At 43.4% G+C, this 18,106-nt stretch overlaps 1 protein-coding gene across 2 annotated transcripts in view; it reads right to left on the reverse strand.

The window, feature by feature from the left end:
* LOC131184417 (acyl-CoA (8-3)-desaturase-like) overlaps positions 1-17,867 on the reverse strand; it is a 41,948-nt gene extending 24,081 nt beyond the window's left edge. Inside the window, exons 1-2 of one of the 2 annotated variants that reach the window (XM_058155650.1) lie at positions 17,582-17,867; positions 2,135-2,245 (exon numbers count right to left, since the gene is read on the reverse strand). In XM_058155650.1, the coding sequence (XP_058011633.1) occupies positions 2,135-2,245; positions 17,582-17,803 (333 nt within the window). In that variant the 5' untranslated portion in view covers positions 17,804-17,867. Of the gene's footprint in view, positions 1-2,134; positions 2,246-3,623; positions 3,772-17,581 lie in introns of those variants that run through there. The other variant, XM_058155654.1, reaches the window with a different exon arrangement.
* Between the last annotated feature and the right edge of the window lie 239 nt (positions 17,868-18,106).

Genomic DNA, 18,106 nt, shown 5'->3' on the forward strand with positions numbered 1-18,106 from the left:
ACTACTTGAGTCAGGTCCAAGGCCATGGAGGCCAAGAACTCCCGAGCTACCGTCGATGACAAGCCGGCAGATGGCAGGTTAAAGTCCCCATGACTAAAAGTCTGGGGTCTCCACCGCCACCCGGCAAGCACCTCTAGGAGCTCGGGCAGGGCAGCTGTCACGCAGCAAGGGGCCGGTACTGACCAGTAAGCCCATCTGACATCTATGACCCCACCTCACAAAGAGGGATTCACACCGGCTATCTGAGGTACAGTGGTCTCCTCGGCTCTAGACTCTCTTTAATCACAACCGCCACCCCTCCACCCCTACCCTGGGCCCTCGGATGATGGAATGCACGGGAACCCGGTGGGCACATCTCAACCAGGGGCACACCCCCTTCAATGCCCAGCCAGGTCTCCGTAACGCCTATAATAACCGCAGCACCCCCCTGAATTAGATCATGGATTAGGGGCTTATTGGTCATGGACCGTGCGTTGCATAGCATCAGACGAAGGCCCAGGCTCTGAGGGTCCTGACCATCCGGGAACGGGTAAAGTTAGGATCGGGCACGCGATCGCCTGCATACATCGAACGCGTGACCCCCTGTGTCGATACGATCCCCCCCTTCCGCCATATCTGCCCCTCCCACTTACCGTGCCAATAGACTCACCCTCACACAAAGGAACACCCTCCCCCCCCATAACCTCCGAACCCTTTTGATAATCGCCACGAGCATGCGTTGGAACTGGTTTCCCTCCCGACGGGCTAACCCCCTCACCCGCCTTACCCTCCCACCCTTAAAATACCCTGTCTAAAAACCCCCAAAGGCTCCTTCTTCTCGCATGCCACCTCTGTGGGTCCCAAGACCCGTCATTGAGGCCGGCCCTTGGTAGCGATATGGGCCATTCCTGCGAGGCGGGGGCACCTCGCAGGCGCAAGAGTTCACGTGCAGTGTAGCGCATAGGAAAGTGCGAATCGGCGAGGGATGCTAAGATGGTAAACTCCCAAAGTAACAGAAATGGTAGATCTTCCAGCGGGAGTCCAGATGGTCAAAGGACAAATGGAGCAGGAACTGGATAGCGATGACAAAACAGGAACAGACAGGCCGACAGTCTCCATGGCATGCCAATGGGGAACAGTTCTACAAGAGATCTTAATTAGGTAGATGTGGCTAGCGGTCTGTCCAAGTCCCGAGACCAGTCCAAGCTAGTCCAATCCAGTCCAATCCACTCCATCCCGCAGATGGACATGCATGACCGCCCAGTTTAGATGACCCATAGTCCGGAATGTTTATCGACATATGTCAAGCTGTTCTATTTAAAAAAGAACACACCAAGGGAAGTTTTAGCTCATATTTAAAATGTGGAATAAACATCTGTTCTTACAACAAACTAGTCATTCTTGAATGCTATATATTCTCCGACTATGGTTTGACTTGTGAAAGTGTAAAATGGTTGTTTTTAGTCCTAAACAAGCATGCAGAACCACATATGCTTATAAATGCTTATAAATGCATTTTCAGATTTAAAATTCCTTGTGGGTTCAACTTTTTTTTTTGTTTTTACATTTATACCCCGCCCTTCTCCGAAGACTCAGGGCGGCTTACAGTGTATAAGGCAATTAGACAATTGATTAGACAAGTAAAGTATAAATTGAGTAAATAAAGAAAACAAAGCATAAATGTTTGAAACAATAAAGTTTCTGGTCCTACAAAGGGAATCTTGCATCTAAGGTCATCATTGCCCTGATGTGCTTTGACTTACCTGATGTAAAAATGGGTAAATTTTCAGCTCTATCAAGATGCATCAGTTCTAATCAGCTGCTAATTTAAAGGCTAACAGGTCACACAGGGCTAATATTTATTTCTCCTCCATAAATTCCAGCATTTTCAAAATACTGCTGAATACATGTTCACCCTAGGAGTTTGCATTCAGTGCCTATTCTATTCTATTCTATTCTATTCTATTCTATTCTATTCTATTCTATTCTAATCTAATCTATTCTATTCTATTCTACTTGTAGATATGTTCTGTCTAACCCATGCTCTAATTATAATACAGGATTTTGCCTATATGTGCATGGATTTTATTCTCTCTCAGAGACAGACACACATGGACACACTTTGAGTTTAAAGATAATGCTGGGAAATACTCACATTTTTGGTGGGTTCACAGCTAGGTTGATCCGGTGTTAGTTCTCCAATTAACAGGGAATTCAAGTATTTCTTTACCAGATCCTCATCCTTGTGGAAAGCTGTAAAGGCATCCTAAGAAATTCAGAAAGAAAGCAGCTGTGTAAAGGAAATTGTATTGATTTATGACATTTGTATAGTCACCTATCTTAAAACCAACTCTGGAGGTTTTTTGTGAAAAGTTGAAACTCTGAGGGTCTCTCCATAGGGACTGAAGACGATTTTCCCCAACAAGCTTTGGAGAAAACCAGCTCCACAACAATGGCTCATTTTGAGGGCTGATACAATCTTATTTTGGTTTATATGATGGAAGAGCTAGGGACTTTCCTCCCTTGCAATGCTGGGCCCTTGTGATGATCTGGTTCTTTGCCATGATTCACCCTGCCTCTCAGAATGGCCACTGAAAAGATGTTGCTCAACATCTGCTACATACTACAGCAATAGTAGAGTGTGAATTAGGGAATCTTATTAGCAGGTCTAATCTTAATCCTTCTGATTATGAAAAAAAAATGCCTAGCCTTTTCATCAAGTTCTTTCCTTATCTACTTTTCTTTCTACTTTCTACTGATCTAATTTATCAGCTGGGCTCCCACAAGCCACTTTCCTCTCTATTGTCCCATACAGAGTTCTTCCCTGCAGTATACAACCATGGTTACAATTATTGTGAAAAGCCATCTCAGTTTAAAGGGCTACCTTGTTCTCCAAGCAAGATAGGCAAGGAGACGGAGAGGTAAAACAGGGGTGTCCCAAGGTAGTTCAGTCTATGAATAGATCAACTCTGGTTTGGCATTCTATATGAAATGTCTTTTCTATGGGATCTTTTTGCTTTCACACTCCTACTTTCTCCATTATTGCTCCTGACACATAACCATGTAAATACACCCTCTTCTTTTTTTCTCATAGATAGCCTTGAATTCCTTTCTCCTTCCTTTCCAGCCTTCAGGCCTAAGAGCTCAAGAGGCAGCTACACTGCCAAACTACGTTTTTCAGACATAAACACTAGATAAAACACTCTGTTCTTTTTAAGGAAAAGAAATAACCATGAAGGGTTTCTCTGAGGCTAGATCCCATAGAAACGCTCTGTGCGGCCCTCCCAATCTTTGAGACTGCAGTGGCTCCCTAAATGAGAAAGCTGGCTGCAAGATGAGGGGAGCCAGGAACAGAAAAGGCAGTGGAGGCAGGAGTGCAAAGCAAGCGAGTGAATCTTTGACTTGCCAGCTGGCCTCTTTATTTCCCCTCATTCCCGAGGCAGCGATCTGGAATGGCAGGGGCAGCACACACAGCTGCCTCTTCTCTCACCGTGCAATCTTTGAGACTGCGGCTCCCTAAAGGTAATGGTGCTATGACAGCCGGGGGGTGTGGGGGCAGTGCAGGTGGGCCAAAGTGGCAGTAGCAATGGCTGAAGCCTTAGTGTACAGGAGTGAAGCATGAGTTGCCTTTGCGCTGCCCATACCTCCTTCGTCATGATACATTTGCACCAACTGGTGGCGCCCAAAGTGGCCCTCAGTTCCCATCACTTTGGCTGAAGGTGGAAGCCGCAGCCGGTGTCAGTCCTAGCATTGCTGTCCATCGCAGCTAGGAATCTTAAATAAAGCTGAGAATGAAAGTGTCAAGGTTCCAGAAAAACCTCTTCTGCATAAAAAAAACTCAGAAGCCATTGTCTTTCAGAGTTTCCTCATGCTTTACTAGCATGAGGAAACTGGCACACGATGAGTGGAATTCCAAAACTGAACTTCCGGATTCTTTTCCCCAGTTATACAAACCCCAAGAGTCCCATCCCCTGACCCCTTTGCTGGTCACATGGTCCCACGTTCTCCCAGTTCATTCGAATATCTTCCCGCCACTCTTCCTGTAGATGTGAACACCATCCGACCTTGACCGCTTGAAGAATGTTACCATACCCCTAATAATGCAAGATGTTAGGGAAAGAGAGGGTTTAAAAATGCCTAACTTGAAATTGTACTATGATGCAGTTGTTTTAGCTTTAATTTCTGATTGGATTAATTTAACAGAGGAAAGGATTTTGAATATAGAAGGTTATGGTTTGTTATATGGATGGCATGCATATGTAATATATGACAAGAAAATTGATAAGACATTTAAGAATAATATGGTCAGAAGTGCTTTGTTGAGGATTTGGAAAAAATATCAATATAAGTTAGATGGAAAGATACCAATATGGACCATCCCCAGACATATGATAGAGAATATAAATATATTACAAAAAATGGAGGTTATCACTTACAAAGAGCTTTTGACTATGGAAAAAGGGGAATTACAGTTAAAATCTAGGGAGAAATTGAGGGATGAAGGGAGGAATTATACGTGGTTTCAGTATGGACAATTGCAATCTAGATGGAAAATAGATCAGAAAATTGGTATAAGGCAAAGTGATGATAATTTGGTAAAACAAATAAAAGATCAAGGTCAACAGCATATAAAGAGATTATATAATGTATTGGTTGAAATTGATTCAGAAATGGAGTTGGTTAAAGATTGTATGGTAAAATGGGCACAAAATTTTCAACAACCTATAATGTTAGAAACATGGGAAAAAATTTGGGTGAGGAATGTTAAATTCACGCAAGCACAAAATTTAAGAGAAAATTTTTATAAAATGTTTTATAGATGGCATTTAGATCCTAAAAAACTTTCATGTATGTATCCAAATGTGAAAGCAAAATGTTGGAGATGTGATTGTGAGGATGCTACCTATTATCATATATGGTGGACTTGCAAAAAAGTTAAAGCCTTTTGGATTAAAAATATGGTGGATTATGCAGAACATTTTGAAAAAGAAGATCAAGTTTGTTCCACAGTTCTTTTATTAGGAATAATTCCAGATTGCACTGTTATAGAGACAAAACTGATTTTGAACTTAATAACTGCTGCAAGACTATTGATTGCACAATATTGGAAGAAAGAAGACTTACCTACAATTGGAGAATGGATTAGTAAAGTATCAAATTTAGCAGAAATGGCAAAAATTTCTGCCTATTTGAAAGACTGTACACAAGAAAAATATATTTTGGAATGGAGGAAGTGGATTGACTATATTCAAAATAAGTATCAGATTAAAAAATATCAATTAGTTTTTGAGTGAAGTTAGGAATTGCTATGTATTAGTTTAAGAAAGAAGGGAATTGATAGTGTGATGGTGTGAAATGGAATATGTTTTATGTTATATTTTAGATTATGTTTGTTAGTTACAATACCCTGTATTCTGTTCTGGGAAGTCTCGGGGAAATGGGGGGAAGGGGAAGACTATAAATTGATTGGTTGCCATTGTACAGGAATAATGGTAGAATTAAACAAGTTGGAATGGTGTAAAGTCGGGACTGCTCGGTAACCACTCCTGAAGGGAAAGGGTAAGGAAAGAGGAGTAAAGAAGGAAGAAAGTAGGTAGGCAGGTGGGTAGGTAGGAAAGAAGGGAGGGAGAAGAAAGGATAGGAGGAGGAGAAGAAGGAGAAGATAGAGGGTTAGAAAGGATGGTAGTGAGAAGTGGGAAAGAGGTGGGGAAGTAGGAAAGCGAGGAGAAGGATGGTGGGGAAAGTTGAAGAAGGATGAGAAGGGAAGAAAGGATTAAGGGAGGGAGTGGCGGTCGAGCAGCCCTGATTGAGTATAATTTGAGTATAGGATTGATTGTTGGATAAGTGATTGTATTGTACACTGGTCAAATTGTGGGAATTATTATGGAAAATAAAAATTTTGATTTAAAAAAAAAAAAAAGAATGTTACCATACCCCTCAATCCCACTTCTTCCCCCCAGGGGAAAAATGTGGCAGTGTCTGGAACCCTAAAGTCTAGTATGGTTTCCAGGCCTGACAGAAAGCTTGTGTTGTAGCCAATCCGGGCACTAGGTAGGAAGGCCCAGGCCCCCTGCAAACTCCGCTGTCTGTCCAGCCAAAATTTCACTCGTTGAGGCACCAGGACTTCTGATGATGGGATGGGGTTTCTCAGGCACTTAGCTTGGCCACCTATTAGCTCCAGCCCCTCCCTCCGCCTCAGCAAGTAGTACACAAAACTTCGGCCCGGCTCCTTGAGAGATGGAATTTGCAGGGGGCCGATCTAGCACCCCATCTGGCCACAACACTGGCTACAAATGTTCATTCTTGGCTTTGAGATTCCTAGCTGCAATGGACAGCAAAGCTAGGTTTGTCCCCCTGCACCAATCCAGCAGACAAAACAGGAAAAGGGGGCAGAGAAAAACAGTCCCATTGCCATCCTGGGAGGAAAATGGATGAGGGCCTGGGAAGGAAGCCATTTTCCCCTGACAGCCAGACAAACCTAGGCAAATACCCAGCCCTCACCGGCGCCCAGCTTCACCAACAGCAGGCTTGGGCAATGTGGTTCCACCTGCATCAAGCTAGACTGAGGAAGGAGAGCGTGAATGAATACTGAGGAGACCACGGGAAGATGGAAGCCAGGCAAAAGGGTGAGCGAGGGGCATCTGAAGCATGCTATAGCACATACACTTTTCCTCAACTCCAGGGGTGAAATGCTTCCGGTTCGGACCAGTTCAGACAATCCGGTAGTGATGACGGCTGGTGGTTCAGAGAAACGGTAGTGATGGCAGCTCGAGGCTCCACCCACCCAACCACCCTGTCGTTGTTATGTCCTGGTTTTACTTCTGGGGAACCGGTAGTAAAAAAAATGCTTAAAAAGTTTCGACGATCAGCTGAGCAACACGGGATTTTGGGAATTTTTTAAAAAACTTTTTAAGCATTATTTTATTGCATTATTTATTCTTATTCCAGAGAAATAAAGCATTCAGCTGCTCCCCCTTTTCACTCACCCCAAGCTTTCTGCTGCGGATTTTCACGCTTTGCTTCACGCACCCAGGATCATTGCCCTCATCTTCTTTGTCCTCCTCCTCTCCGTCTTCCAAATGGAAAAACACCAAGAGCAAGTACAAGAAGAAGTGCACGCTTGCTCCTGGTGTTTCTCCATTTGTAGGAAGCTTTTGTACCTGCGAAGGCAAGTTTGGCTTCCTGCACTGCTCGATAAAAGCCTCACCAGTACTGTTGGGGGTGGCGCGAGCGGCACGAGGTGCCTTTAAGATGAGCGGCCGGGGACGGGATGCCTGGCTTTTAACTATAAATATATTCCTTTTAAAATTGCGAGGTCGAAAGCAGAATGGCGAGGGAGGGGGGAAGTGAGTGTGGAATCAAGGCCTGTTCTGGGAGGGGTCAAACAGGAAGCCCTTCAGCCCCGAATTTATGCAGCAAGGAAAACAAAGGCTGCGTGCACGCGCTCCCCCAAGTGCAATGCCATGTCCTGCCTTTCCCTACCTCAGCCCTAGATCATGTATGCCAGGCTGATCTTGTATTCGGGATGGCGGGAGGGGTGGCGGTGGTAGGAGAGAGGAAGAAGTGGCTATGAGCATAGGACAGAGCGGCAGGGAGAAAAAATGGGAGGGGGTGCTTTGGTAGCTCGGGGAATCATTCCCTCTATCAACTCTCGTTAATTATACATATGAAGCAGTAATCGATCACCTCTTCCCTTGCGACAAGGGCACGGTCACTTACCTCCCATGCACACAACCACCCGTCCTCAGCAGCCACCCACCACAATCTTCACTTTCCCTTCCTCTCACTCCCCCTCTTGGGTGAACTTCAGGTGACCGACTGTGGCTTTTACACATAAGCAGTTCAGCCTGCTGACAATGAACCTTGGGGCGCAGCCAGGGAAGGGCCAAGCAAGGCTGCATTGAATGTCAGTGTGGAGGCAGGGAGGGGGGAGCAGTTTGAAAGCATGCAATAGTGTGGAGGCAGGGAAGGGGGAGCAGTTTGAAAGCAGTTTGAAAGCATGCAGTAGATACATGGGTACCACTTCAGTGGGAAAAACCTATTTGCATTCATGTGTGCAGAGAGCGGAAGCCAGTACTGGACCTGGCTGGACATGAGGAATCGCAACCTGAGGCAAGGTGAGGCAAGACCAGCAGAAGAACCTGAATAGCCAGCAACCCAAGAGCTGCTAGTTAGCTGGTATAAAGCTACTTCATTCCCCATGGTGCACCAAGAATAAGCATGTAAGCACTGGACAGACTGAAGTAACATTCTAGGCTATCAGGACTGCATTGTGTGTCTAGCAAATGTAGATTTCCCTGACATTGTATGTCATATACTAAATAATAATAGGACTTACCTAGTGGCATTGAGGGAAGCGAGGCGTTGCTACGCCTCCTCCCTCATTGCGTCGGCAGATAACCGCCCAGCTGCCCTGTTTCGGGTGACTCGTTCCCTCCTTCACCAGGGGGAGCGGGATGACCCGTTACAGGGACGTGCTGAGGAGTTTAATGGTTATCTATACGATAAAATCGTTCAGCTTCGGGACGGTTTGGACCAAAATTGCGGTGACTCAGGTGAGACGTCTGAGGGTGGTCTTGGTGACATTGTTTGGGATGAGTTTGACCCTGTGGCTCCCGAGGACATGGACAGGTTGTTGGGTAGGTTGAATGCCATCACGTGTTTACTGGACCCGTGCCCCTCCTGGTTGGTGCTGGCCACTCAGGAGGTGACACGAGGCTGGCTCCAGGCAATTACGAGCGCTTCTTTGGTGGAGGGAGTCTTTCCGGCCACCTTGAAAGAGGCGGTGGTGAGACCCCTCCTCAAGAAGCCTTCCCTGGACCCAGCTGTTTTAGGTAATTATCGTCCGGTCTCCAACCTTCGCTTCGCGGCGAAGGTTGTAGAGAGTATGGTGGCATATCAGTTTCCCTTACACCTGGATGAAATTGTCTATCTAGACCCGTTCCAGTCCGGTTTCCGGCCCGGTTACAGCACTGAGACGGCTTTGGTCGCGTTGGTGGATGATCTCTGGAGGGCCAGGGATAGGGGTTGTTCCTCTGCCCTGGTCCTATTAGACCTCTCAGCGGCTTTTGATACCATCGACCATGGTATCCTGCTGCGCCGGTTGGAGGGATTGGGAGTGGGAGGCACCGTTTATCGGTGGTTCTCCTCCTATCTCTCCGATCGGTCGCAGATGGTGTTGACAGGGGGGTAGAGGTCGGCCCCGAGGCGCCTCACTTTTTGGGTGCCGCGGGGGGGGAGTCTCTCCCCCCCTCTGTTCAACATCTATATGAAGCCGCTGGGTGAGATCATCAGTGGCTTCGGTGTGAGGTACCAGCTGTACGTGGATGACACCCAGCTGTACTTTTCCACTCCCGGCCACCCCAACGGTTATCAAGTGCTGTCCCGGTGTTTGGAAGCCGACGGGTCTGGATGGGGAGAAACAGGCTCAAGCTCAATCCTCCAAGACAGAGTGGCTGTGGATGCCGGCATCCCGGTACAGTCAGCTGAGTCCACGGCTGACTGTTGGGGGCGAGTCATTGGCCCCGATGGAGAGGGTGCGCAACTTGGGCGTCCTCCTGGATGAACGGCTGTCTTTTGAAGATCATTTGACGGCCGTCTCCAGGAGAGCTTTTTACCAGGTTCGCCTGGTGCGCCAGTTGCGCCCCTTTCTAGACCGGGATGCCCTATGCACGGTCACTCATGCCCTCGTGACGTCTCGTCTGGATTACTGCAATGCTCTCTACATGGGGCTCCCCTTGAAGGGCATCCGGAGGCTGCAGTTAGTCCAGAATGCGGCTGCGCGGGTGATAGAGGGAGCCCCTCGTGGCTCCCGCGTGACACCTATCCTGCGCAGACTGCACTGGCTACCTGTGGCCTTCCGGGTGCGCTTCAAGGTTTTGATAACCACCTTTAAAGCGCTCCATGGCATAGGGCCGGGCTACTTATGGGACCGCCTACTGCTACCGAATACCTCTCACCGATCCGTGCACTCTCACAGAGAGGGACTCCTCAGGGTGCCGTCAGCTAGGCAGTGTCGTCTGGCGACACCCAGGGGAAGGGCCTTCTCTGTGGGGGCTCCCACCCTCTGGAACGAACTCCCCCCAGGACTCCGTCAACTTCCGGACCTCCGAAACTTCCATCGCGAGCTTAAAACATATTTATACATCTGCGCAGGACTGGATTAGATTTTAAATTTATATTGGTTTTTTAATGGGTTTTATTATTTATACTGCTTTTTAATAATTCGGCCTTTTAGAATAAGTTTTTTAATTGTTATTTTAATTTGTATTTATATGTTTTTTACTTGCCTGTGAACCGCCCTGAGTCCTTCGGGAGATAGGACGGTATATAAATGTGATTAATAAATAAATAAATAATAAATAAATAAATAAATAAATAAATAATAATATAGAGTAGAACAACTCCAGAACCCCCCAACAGTATTATGAACCTATCCAGCCACCCAGTAGGAATATTCTTTTATAAGATTTCTTCTTTTGTTCCACTAAATCTACACAACTGATACAATTCTCTCAGGATCTTTCAATATTTTTTCACTGATCGAGACTTTAGGAATACTTTCAAGGCAAGAACTAGCATACATATATATAGACATCATCAATCCAATGAATTCTGGGAGAATACAAAAGTATAAATCACAACAAACATAAATACTTTAAACAAACAAATCCTCATAGATGCATTCAAATGGACGCAGCCCTGAATTGGATTTCTATCTCAAGTGCTTTCATCAACAAATCAGGGCCACAATCATTGACTGGTTGCCCATATGTAGCAATATCAGCAGGGAAAAACAAGATGCCATCAAAGGCCTTCAAAATAACAATTATTTTGTAATTGAACAAGAGGACAAAGGGGGAGCAATTGCCAATCTGAACGTGATTAAGTTCACAAAGCTAAAGGCAACTTTCCAACATTATCCCAACTTCTGTCCTCAGATCCCAAACTGAGATATCAGAAAGAATTGCACAATCACATGAAAGAATTTCCTAAGGACACACAAGACTCAATCTATATGCAGAACCTGCAGAAACCCTGATCAGCCATCTTCTACCTTCTTCTCAAAATACATAAACAGGCAATTCCGTCCCATGTTTCAAGTGCTGGAAACATTTCATCTGGAAGATTACGTTTCAGGAACCTTATGCTGCCAGTGTTCCCATGTCACCTATACAAGAGCAACCACTTCCTAACAAATTTGAAATTAACTGGCAACATCCCTGATAACACAATTAGCTACCATGGATCCTGAGGCACCATATACAACATCTGTCAAAAACATGGATTTCGAAATATCAAGAAAACAATAGCCAATGACAACACAGCACAATTTGCCACCAGACTTTATGACTTTGAACTCATCCATCACTAATTTTACATTGGCAATGTAAGATTCCAGAAGTTTCCCCGAGCCACTGAGATGCCAAAGAGAGTGAGACTAGAGATGAGGCTGCAAAAAGAAACTGATTTTATTCCAAAACAAAATACTGAAACTATATCCAGAACCTACAGACACAATGCATGTAGGGAATGCATGTAAGGAATAGCCACACTTTGGGGAAAGTATGGCATCCTTTTATACCTTCAGACATCAGCTTAGTACCCAATTCTGGTCCCCTGGCCCATGCTTTCCTTGTAGCCCTCCACTGGCCATGCAGCAAGGAACAGGTAGGCTGAGTGCTTAGCAACAGAGGGGCTGGGTGCTTAGCAACACAGGTATTTGCCCAATGTAACCCTGCCAATCCATGACATACCCCCCTTCTTGAGATACGCACCAGGCACCGAGTCATACAAAAAAAAACAAGGTAACAGAAGTTAGATCACTAATAAAAGCAAATGGCAAAGACAGTTCAAATTCTCAGCAAAGCAATTCTTACAGAAGCAAAACAGAAAGTCAAACCAATTCTACTATTATTATGTCCCTACAGCTTTTCCAAGAAAGCCTCATCTGCTAATCCCCAAGTTTCTCCTTTCATTTCCCATTCTCTTCTCTCCCCCCCCCCACCTTGCTACATTCCATGCACATAAATCCAGCATTTAGCCATTCTGTGCATCTGATGAAGTGAGTTACAGCTCAGTCCTCCAACTGTAGCATATAAACTCCTATTGCTATTATGTGCTTTGTTTAATATGAATTGCATAGTTGTGATGCTTTTGTGGGCTATTAATATTGGTTGCCAAGGATTCACCCTTGAAGAAAATATTCACATTCATAGAGTAAACTGTGTATGGATTCTTCTGTTCATATAGCCAAAAGCATTATGATTTAATGGCAAGGCAGAAATTTTGATCATATCAGTGCTGGTCTTGGTCACAAGTATGCCATCAATGCCTTGATGTCCCATAATAGATGGCTTAATTTAAAAAGAACCTTCAGTCAGAGGTTAACCTGAGGGCAGAATATTAGATATTTATCAGACGTGTCTAGAAGTTACAGCATGTCTCTAGAATGTGTGATCCTTTTTCACCTGCTGTAAATGCTTCCAAGATCGAAAGTCCTGATAGATGTGCAAGAAAACAGATGTTTCTGAACCTCACCCGGTGATGGGATTCAAATAATTTAACAACCGGTTTTCTGCCCTAATGACCAGCTGGGTAGGCATGTCTGCGTGGTCATGTGACTGGGTAGGCATGACCAATTCAATGTCACTCACGTCGAGGGGCGCTTTGCCTCACCCAGCCTCTCATGACCGTGGGGATGCTGCAACGATTGTAAGTGTGAAAAACAGTCATAAGTCACTTTTTCACTGCCATTGTAACTTTGAATGGCCATTAAATGAACTGCTGTAAGTCAAGCATTACCTGTACAAAAATACAAAAAGCTTCTTCGCTTGCAAAAAGCTGCCCTAAATACCACTCATTAGATTAGAAATACCTGGAAACCAGAGTTACAAATCAGGCAGGGTGTCAGAGCACCTTGAGGGATTAAAATAGTTAAAATACAATGATAGCTATCAGCAGCTAACTCTTGCTCACAAAGTAAAACCCTTCAGCAGAGAGGTCATTTAAACTCTCCAGAAAGTGGGTGGACATATTTGAGCTATAAAATGCTGAGCTAAAGAGACAAATTAACAAATTATATAGGGGATCAAGGCTCCAAAGCTTGTCAGGATCACAATAAAACTAATAAATGCCACAGTTATCTAAATAAACTTCAAGTCTGGTGCCATGTTACTAAGCCTTATTATCATGAGAGAAAACTAAAAGGAACTGGAGGAACCCTACCTCCTTTTTTTTTTAAATCTTACTATCAGTGAGCAATCATGTGCCTTGGCCACTCCAAAGCAATGCAAAAGCACCAAAGGTGCTTTTTCAGGAGGCAACTGGACTTTCTTGGTTTCCAGAAAGTCCAGTTGCCTCTTGAAAAAAGCACCTTTGGGACAGCCATGACCTGGATGACTTAAGAATCCCCACAGACAAGAGACTCCTGTGCTCAGTGAACTGACAAAGCATCCTTTCAAACCCCGGAGAAGCAATCCTTAGATCCATTTGTACCACTTAAAGATACCAGCTGGTCTCACTCACCTCACATGATATCCTAAGGAAATCATCCAGATTTAAAGAAAGATCACATACCCCCAGAAAGGCAGTAAAAAAATCAGTGTCAAGCTTGCATCCTGCTCTTGGAAGTACACCCCAAAAGGACAGTGCCATGAACCACTAAAGCAGTGTAAAAAGCTTAAAACAACCCTTCCCCTTTAAGAAACTCAAGCCCCTAATAAAGCAAAGCAAAGTACCAGCAAAAAAAAAAAACACCTCAGGAGAAGCTAAGGTGACAGTAAGTTTGGGCGTACTGCTAAGAACCTTTAGCTATTACAATGTAATAAAGCTTAACTGAGAGGCAGTTTCTGTAAGCAGGGCAATAACTAGAAACAACACCAGAATGTTTCCTTCCTGGTTTTTTATAGGATTTGCTGTGTAAAGTGGAAAAAAACAAAAGGCTGTTGGAAGGAGATTTCTTCCAACAACCGGTTCTCCAAACTGCTCAGTAAGTTAACAAACAGTTCTCCCGAATAGGTGCAAACTGCCTGAATCCCACCAATGACCTCAGCTACTGATCCTTGTATATGCAAGTTACAACAGGTAAATAGAACAAGTCCATCTCTGTTCTGGTAATTTTTTATTTAGCTTATATTCATATTATTCATACAGTGTGTGTGTGTGTGTGTGTGTGTGCCATTTCCCTGAAAATAAGACCTATCCCAAAAATAAGCCCTAGCATGTTTTTATGTGTGCATGTAATATAAGCTCTATCCACCCAAAATTAGTCCTACTTAAGAACCTGCATCACTATCTGTCCATTCCATCTGTTTGTTCACAGTGACGTGGCCATAAGGTGATGCAGGGCGATGAAGTTGCCCCACATGCCCCACACTGACTTTCCTTAAGGCCCATGCAGCCAGGCCATCCATGCCCCAACACCTGCCTTGCGGCCATGTGCAACAGGAGCCCATGTGGCCACTGGCCCACTTCTGCTTGCTTGTGGCCACAACAGAGCAGGAGGCTGAGCAGTATCTTGGTGCCATGCCTACAAGGCAAGGCAGCTGTTAGGGCATGGATGGCATGCCCATGGAGGGCATGGGGCCCTGAGGTAGGCTGGTATGGGGGCATGGGGGCGTGGGGTAACTCTATACCCCCTACACCACATGGCCTCCTGCCCCACTGTGAACAAGCAGAAGAAGAGTGCCTCCTGTACATGGAAAAAATAAAACACCCCCAAAAATAATCCCTAGTGCTTATTTTGGGCCTCAAAAGAAAATAAGATCCAGTCTTATTTTCAAGGAAGCACATGTATGTATGTAATCAAACTTTTAGTCAAAATAATTCTTATATATTCTAGGTCTATAAATCATTGTATTATGAAATAAATGAAACTGTATTATAGAATATACAATTTTATCATGTGGTGGTCTTGTAAGCTAAATGATATTGGATCAATATGATGATTATGCAGAAAATGCAAATTAATCAAACCTAAAGCCTTTTTTCTAGGTATTATGGATAAATTGATAGAAAAACAATTTGGAACCTTATTTTTTTAATATGGTGACAGCTGCAAGAATTGTGTATGCTGAATATTGGAAAGAAGAAGGAACATCAATAATGAAAAATTGATTTTGAAACCGATGGAATTGGCAGAGATGTCAAAATTCATTGTGCTGATTAGAAACAATGGTTTGAGTACATTCCATAAGAGACTGGTAGTCATTTGTGGAGTTGCTGTGAGTTAAATATAATAATGGGCTGTTCACAGAGGACTTTGACGGTTAATATGTTTTGGAGGGTTAACCTATTTGATTTGTGTGAGATTCAGATATCAGCATTCAACTAGGGTGGAGGTCATATGTTTATGACTAATCTTATATTTCTTGTATAAGATTATACAAGATTATATAAGATAATATTTCTTTCTTTCATATCTTGTTAATTCTTGTTTTGTTGGTTTTTTTATTCTGTATAAAATAAAAAATATATTAAAAATGAGAAGTATACAATAGAGGTTACAGATCCTAAACTTACTTGGAAACTAGTAAACCTACTATATCAAGAGCAGGAGTGAAATGCTCCTGGTTCGGACCGGATCACCTGATCCGGTAGTGATGGCGGTGGGTGGTACAGAGAACTGGTAGCAAAAATCCCTGCCCCCTCCGCCCCAGCTGAGCCGCGCGATCATCAGAGGTTTTTTTCTTTTTACTTTTAAAAGCATTTTTTCTTCGGCCAAAAAAACTCTTTTAAAAGTAAAAAAAGAGCCTCTGATGATCGCGCAGCTCAGCTGGGATCATCAGAACCCTTTAAAAGCATTTTTTCTACAACCTCTTCAGTTGAAGAGGTTGTAAAAAAGTTTTTAAAAGGCTCCTCTGTCAATCCCAGCTGAGTTGCATGATTGCCAGAACCTTTTAAAAGCATTTTTACAACCTCTTCAGCTGAAAAGGTTGTAGAAAAAAATGCTTTTAAAAGTAAAAAAAAAAAAAGTTGGCTCACCCAGTCACATTACACCCCCCCACCCCCAGCCACATCCACAGAACCTGTAGTAACAAATTTTACATTTCACCCCTGATCAAGAGATTCAAGCTATCTCAGAAGCCCTTAATAAAGACATCTGACAAAGTTATCTACAGTTCAGTCCTCCAACTGAAGCATATAAATTCCTATTGCTATTATGTAATTATTTCAAACTGCTTTATTTAACATTGAATCAAAATATTTCTTATAAATAAATTCTGAGTATATAAATCATTGTATTGTGAAATATACAATAGAGGTTATAGGTCATAAACTTAACTAGAATTCAGTCCTCACTGTATTTACTAAAAAAAAGCTAAAATCCTGCCATACTTGGTAAAGGTCACACTTCTCTGCTATCAATATTACTCATATATTTTCACTGAGAAAGTCTTCCTGACTGAATTTCTGAAATTCAGGAATTTTAAATTCCTGAATTTAAAACCAGGAAGTAACGACAACCGGGTGGGTGGGCAGAGGCTCGCACTGCCACTTCACCGAACCACGCACCACTGCCACTACCGGTTCGCGTGAGCCGAACAGAACCGGCAGGATTTCACCACAGTTTGGTACTACAAAGTTGCAAAGTGATACAGCCTCCACCTGGAGCTTCCTTACATTGTATCAAAGCACTGGGCTGTCCAACCCAGAACAACTACAGGTAGCCCTTGAATGACAATTACAATTGGGACCAGAATTTCTTTCTTTGTTTTTAATTTTATTTATACTTTTTTCTTTAACATACATAAGTGCTTATTGAATGGTGTATTATTTGGGTCAATTTACTTATACATAATAATAACAGTAGCAATGTTATTTATGTATACATAGTAATAATCTTTCAACTTCTAATATTTACGTGTACATAGTAATAATAATATATTATATTATGTGACAATAATAGTATTTTCCCAATTTCTGCTTTCTGCCTCCATTTTCTAGTCTTTAAGACAAATCCCAAATTAAACAATGTTATGTATCTATTCATCATCTCTTGCCTTTTTTACTATTTCGACTCCTGTTGGCTTTTTATCCAGAATTTCTGTTGCAAAGCAAAATGGTTAAGTGAGTCATGCCCAATTTTATGATTTTTGGGGGGAACAGTTGTTAAATAAATAACTTCAGTTAAGTGAATCATATGGTCATTAAGCAAATCCAAATTTCCCCATTGACATCACTTGTTGAAAGCCAGCTGGGAAGGTTGCAAATGATGATCACATGACCTCAGGATGCTGCAACTATCATAAATATATGCCAATTTAATATGTATATTATCAAAGTGAGAACATAAATATATGCCAATTGCCAAACACCCAATTTTGATCATGTGACCATGGAGATGCTGCAATAGTCATAAATTTGAGCTCTGATTGTAAGCTACTTTTTTCAGGGCCATTGTAAACTAATAGTTGTAAGTCAAGGACTACCTGTATTCTATAATGTCAGAAAATTCTTATGGCTTCAGAAAAAATGGATACTTTCTCCCTAATTCTGCTAGTGCAGACACAACCTCAACCTGGAGTGTGTGCACACAAAGCAAGTGCTTTGTGTACTTCAGGTCATTCCAAGGCCCTCTTTCCCCTCAAAAAGGACTCACCGTGGCATCTTGTCCAGAATAGTGTCTGATGAGACGAGGCCCACCTGGATGTCTCAAATAGAACTGACTGACATCATAAACCTTTCGGTCGATGACCAGCCATCTCTCATCCTTGAAGTTTCCCTTGCCTGTGCGGAGCCCCACCTCCTCCCAGGTGAAAAGCCGTGGGACCCCTGGCTCAACTTTTGTCTTCCCCACATAGGTTTCTGATTGAGGAGGCATCCTGGCTGGGAGCACTGAGAGTTACTGACTCCTGAGGTGTGCTGCTTATCCTGTGGAAAGATGAGGCAACTCTAACTCTTCATTCTGTTAGATGTTGCAGTTAACTTTATATAGACTCCAGTAACCACCCACACTTCCCTTATCTTTCTATTGCCCCAGACAAGTTCTTGGTCCTCCCTCCCATTGCATTTTTCCATGACAATATAAGAGTCTTTTGCTATGCACAATGTGCACTTTGATTAAAATTTGAAACAGGATAAACAAGCAGAGTTTTCAACAGAGTTTTCAAATAAACAGCACAAT

Source organism: Ahaetulla prasina, chromosome 1 (assembly GCF_028640845.1).
Source record: "Ahaetulla prasina isolate Xishuangbanna chromosome 1, ASM2864084v1, whole genome shotgun sequence".
In the NCBI taxonomy this organism is placed as follows: Eukaryota; Metazoa; Chordata; class Lepidosauria; order Squamata; family Colubridae; genus Ahaetulla; species Ahaetulla prasina.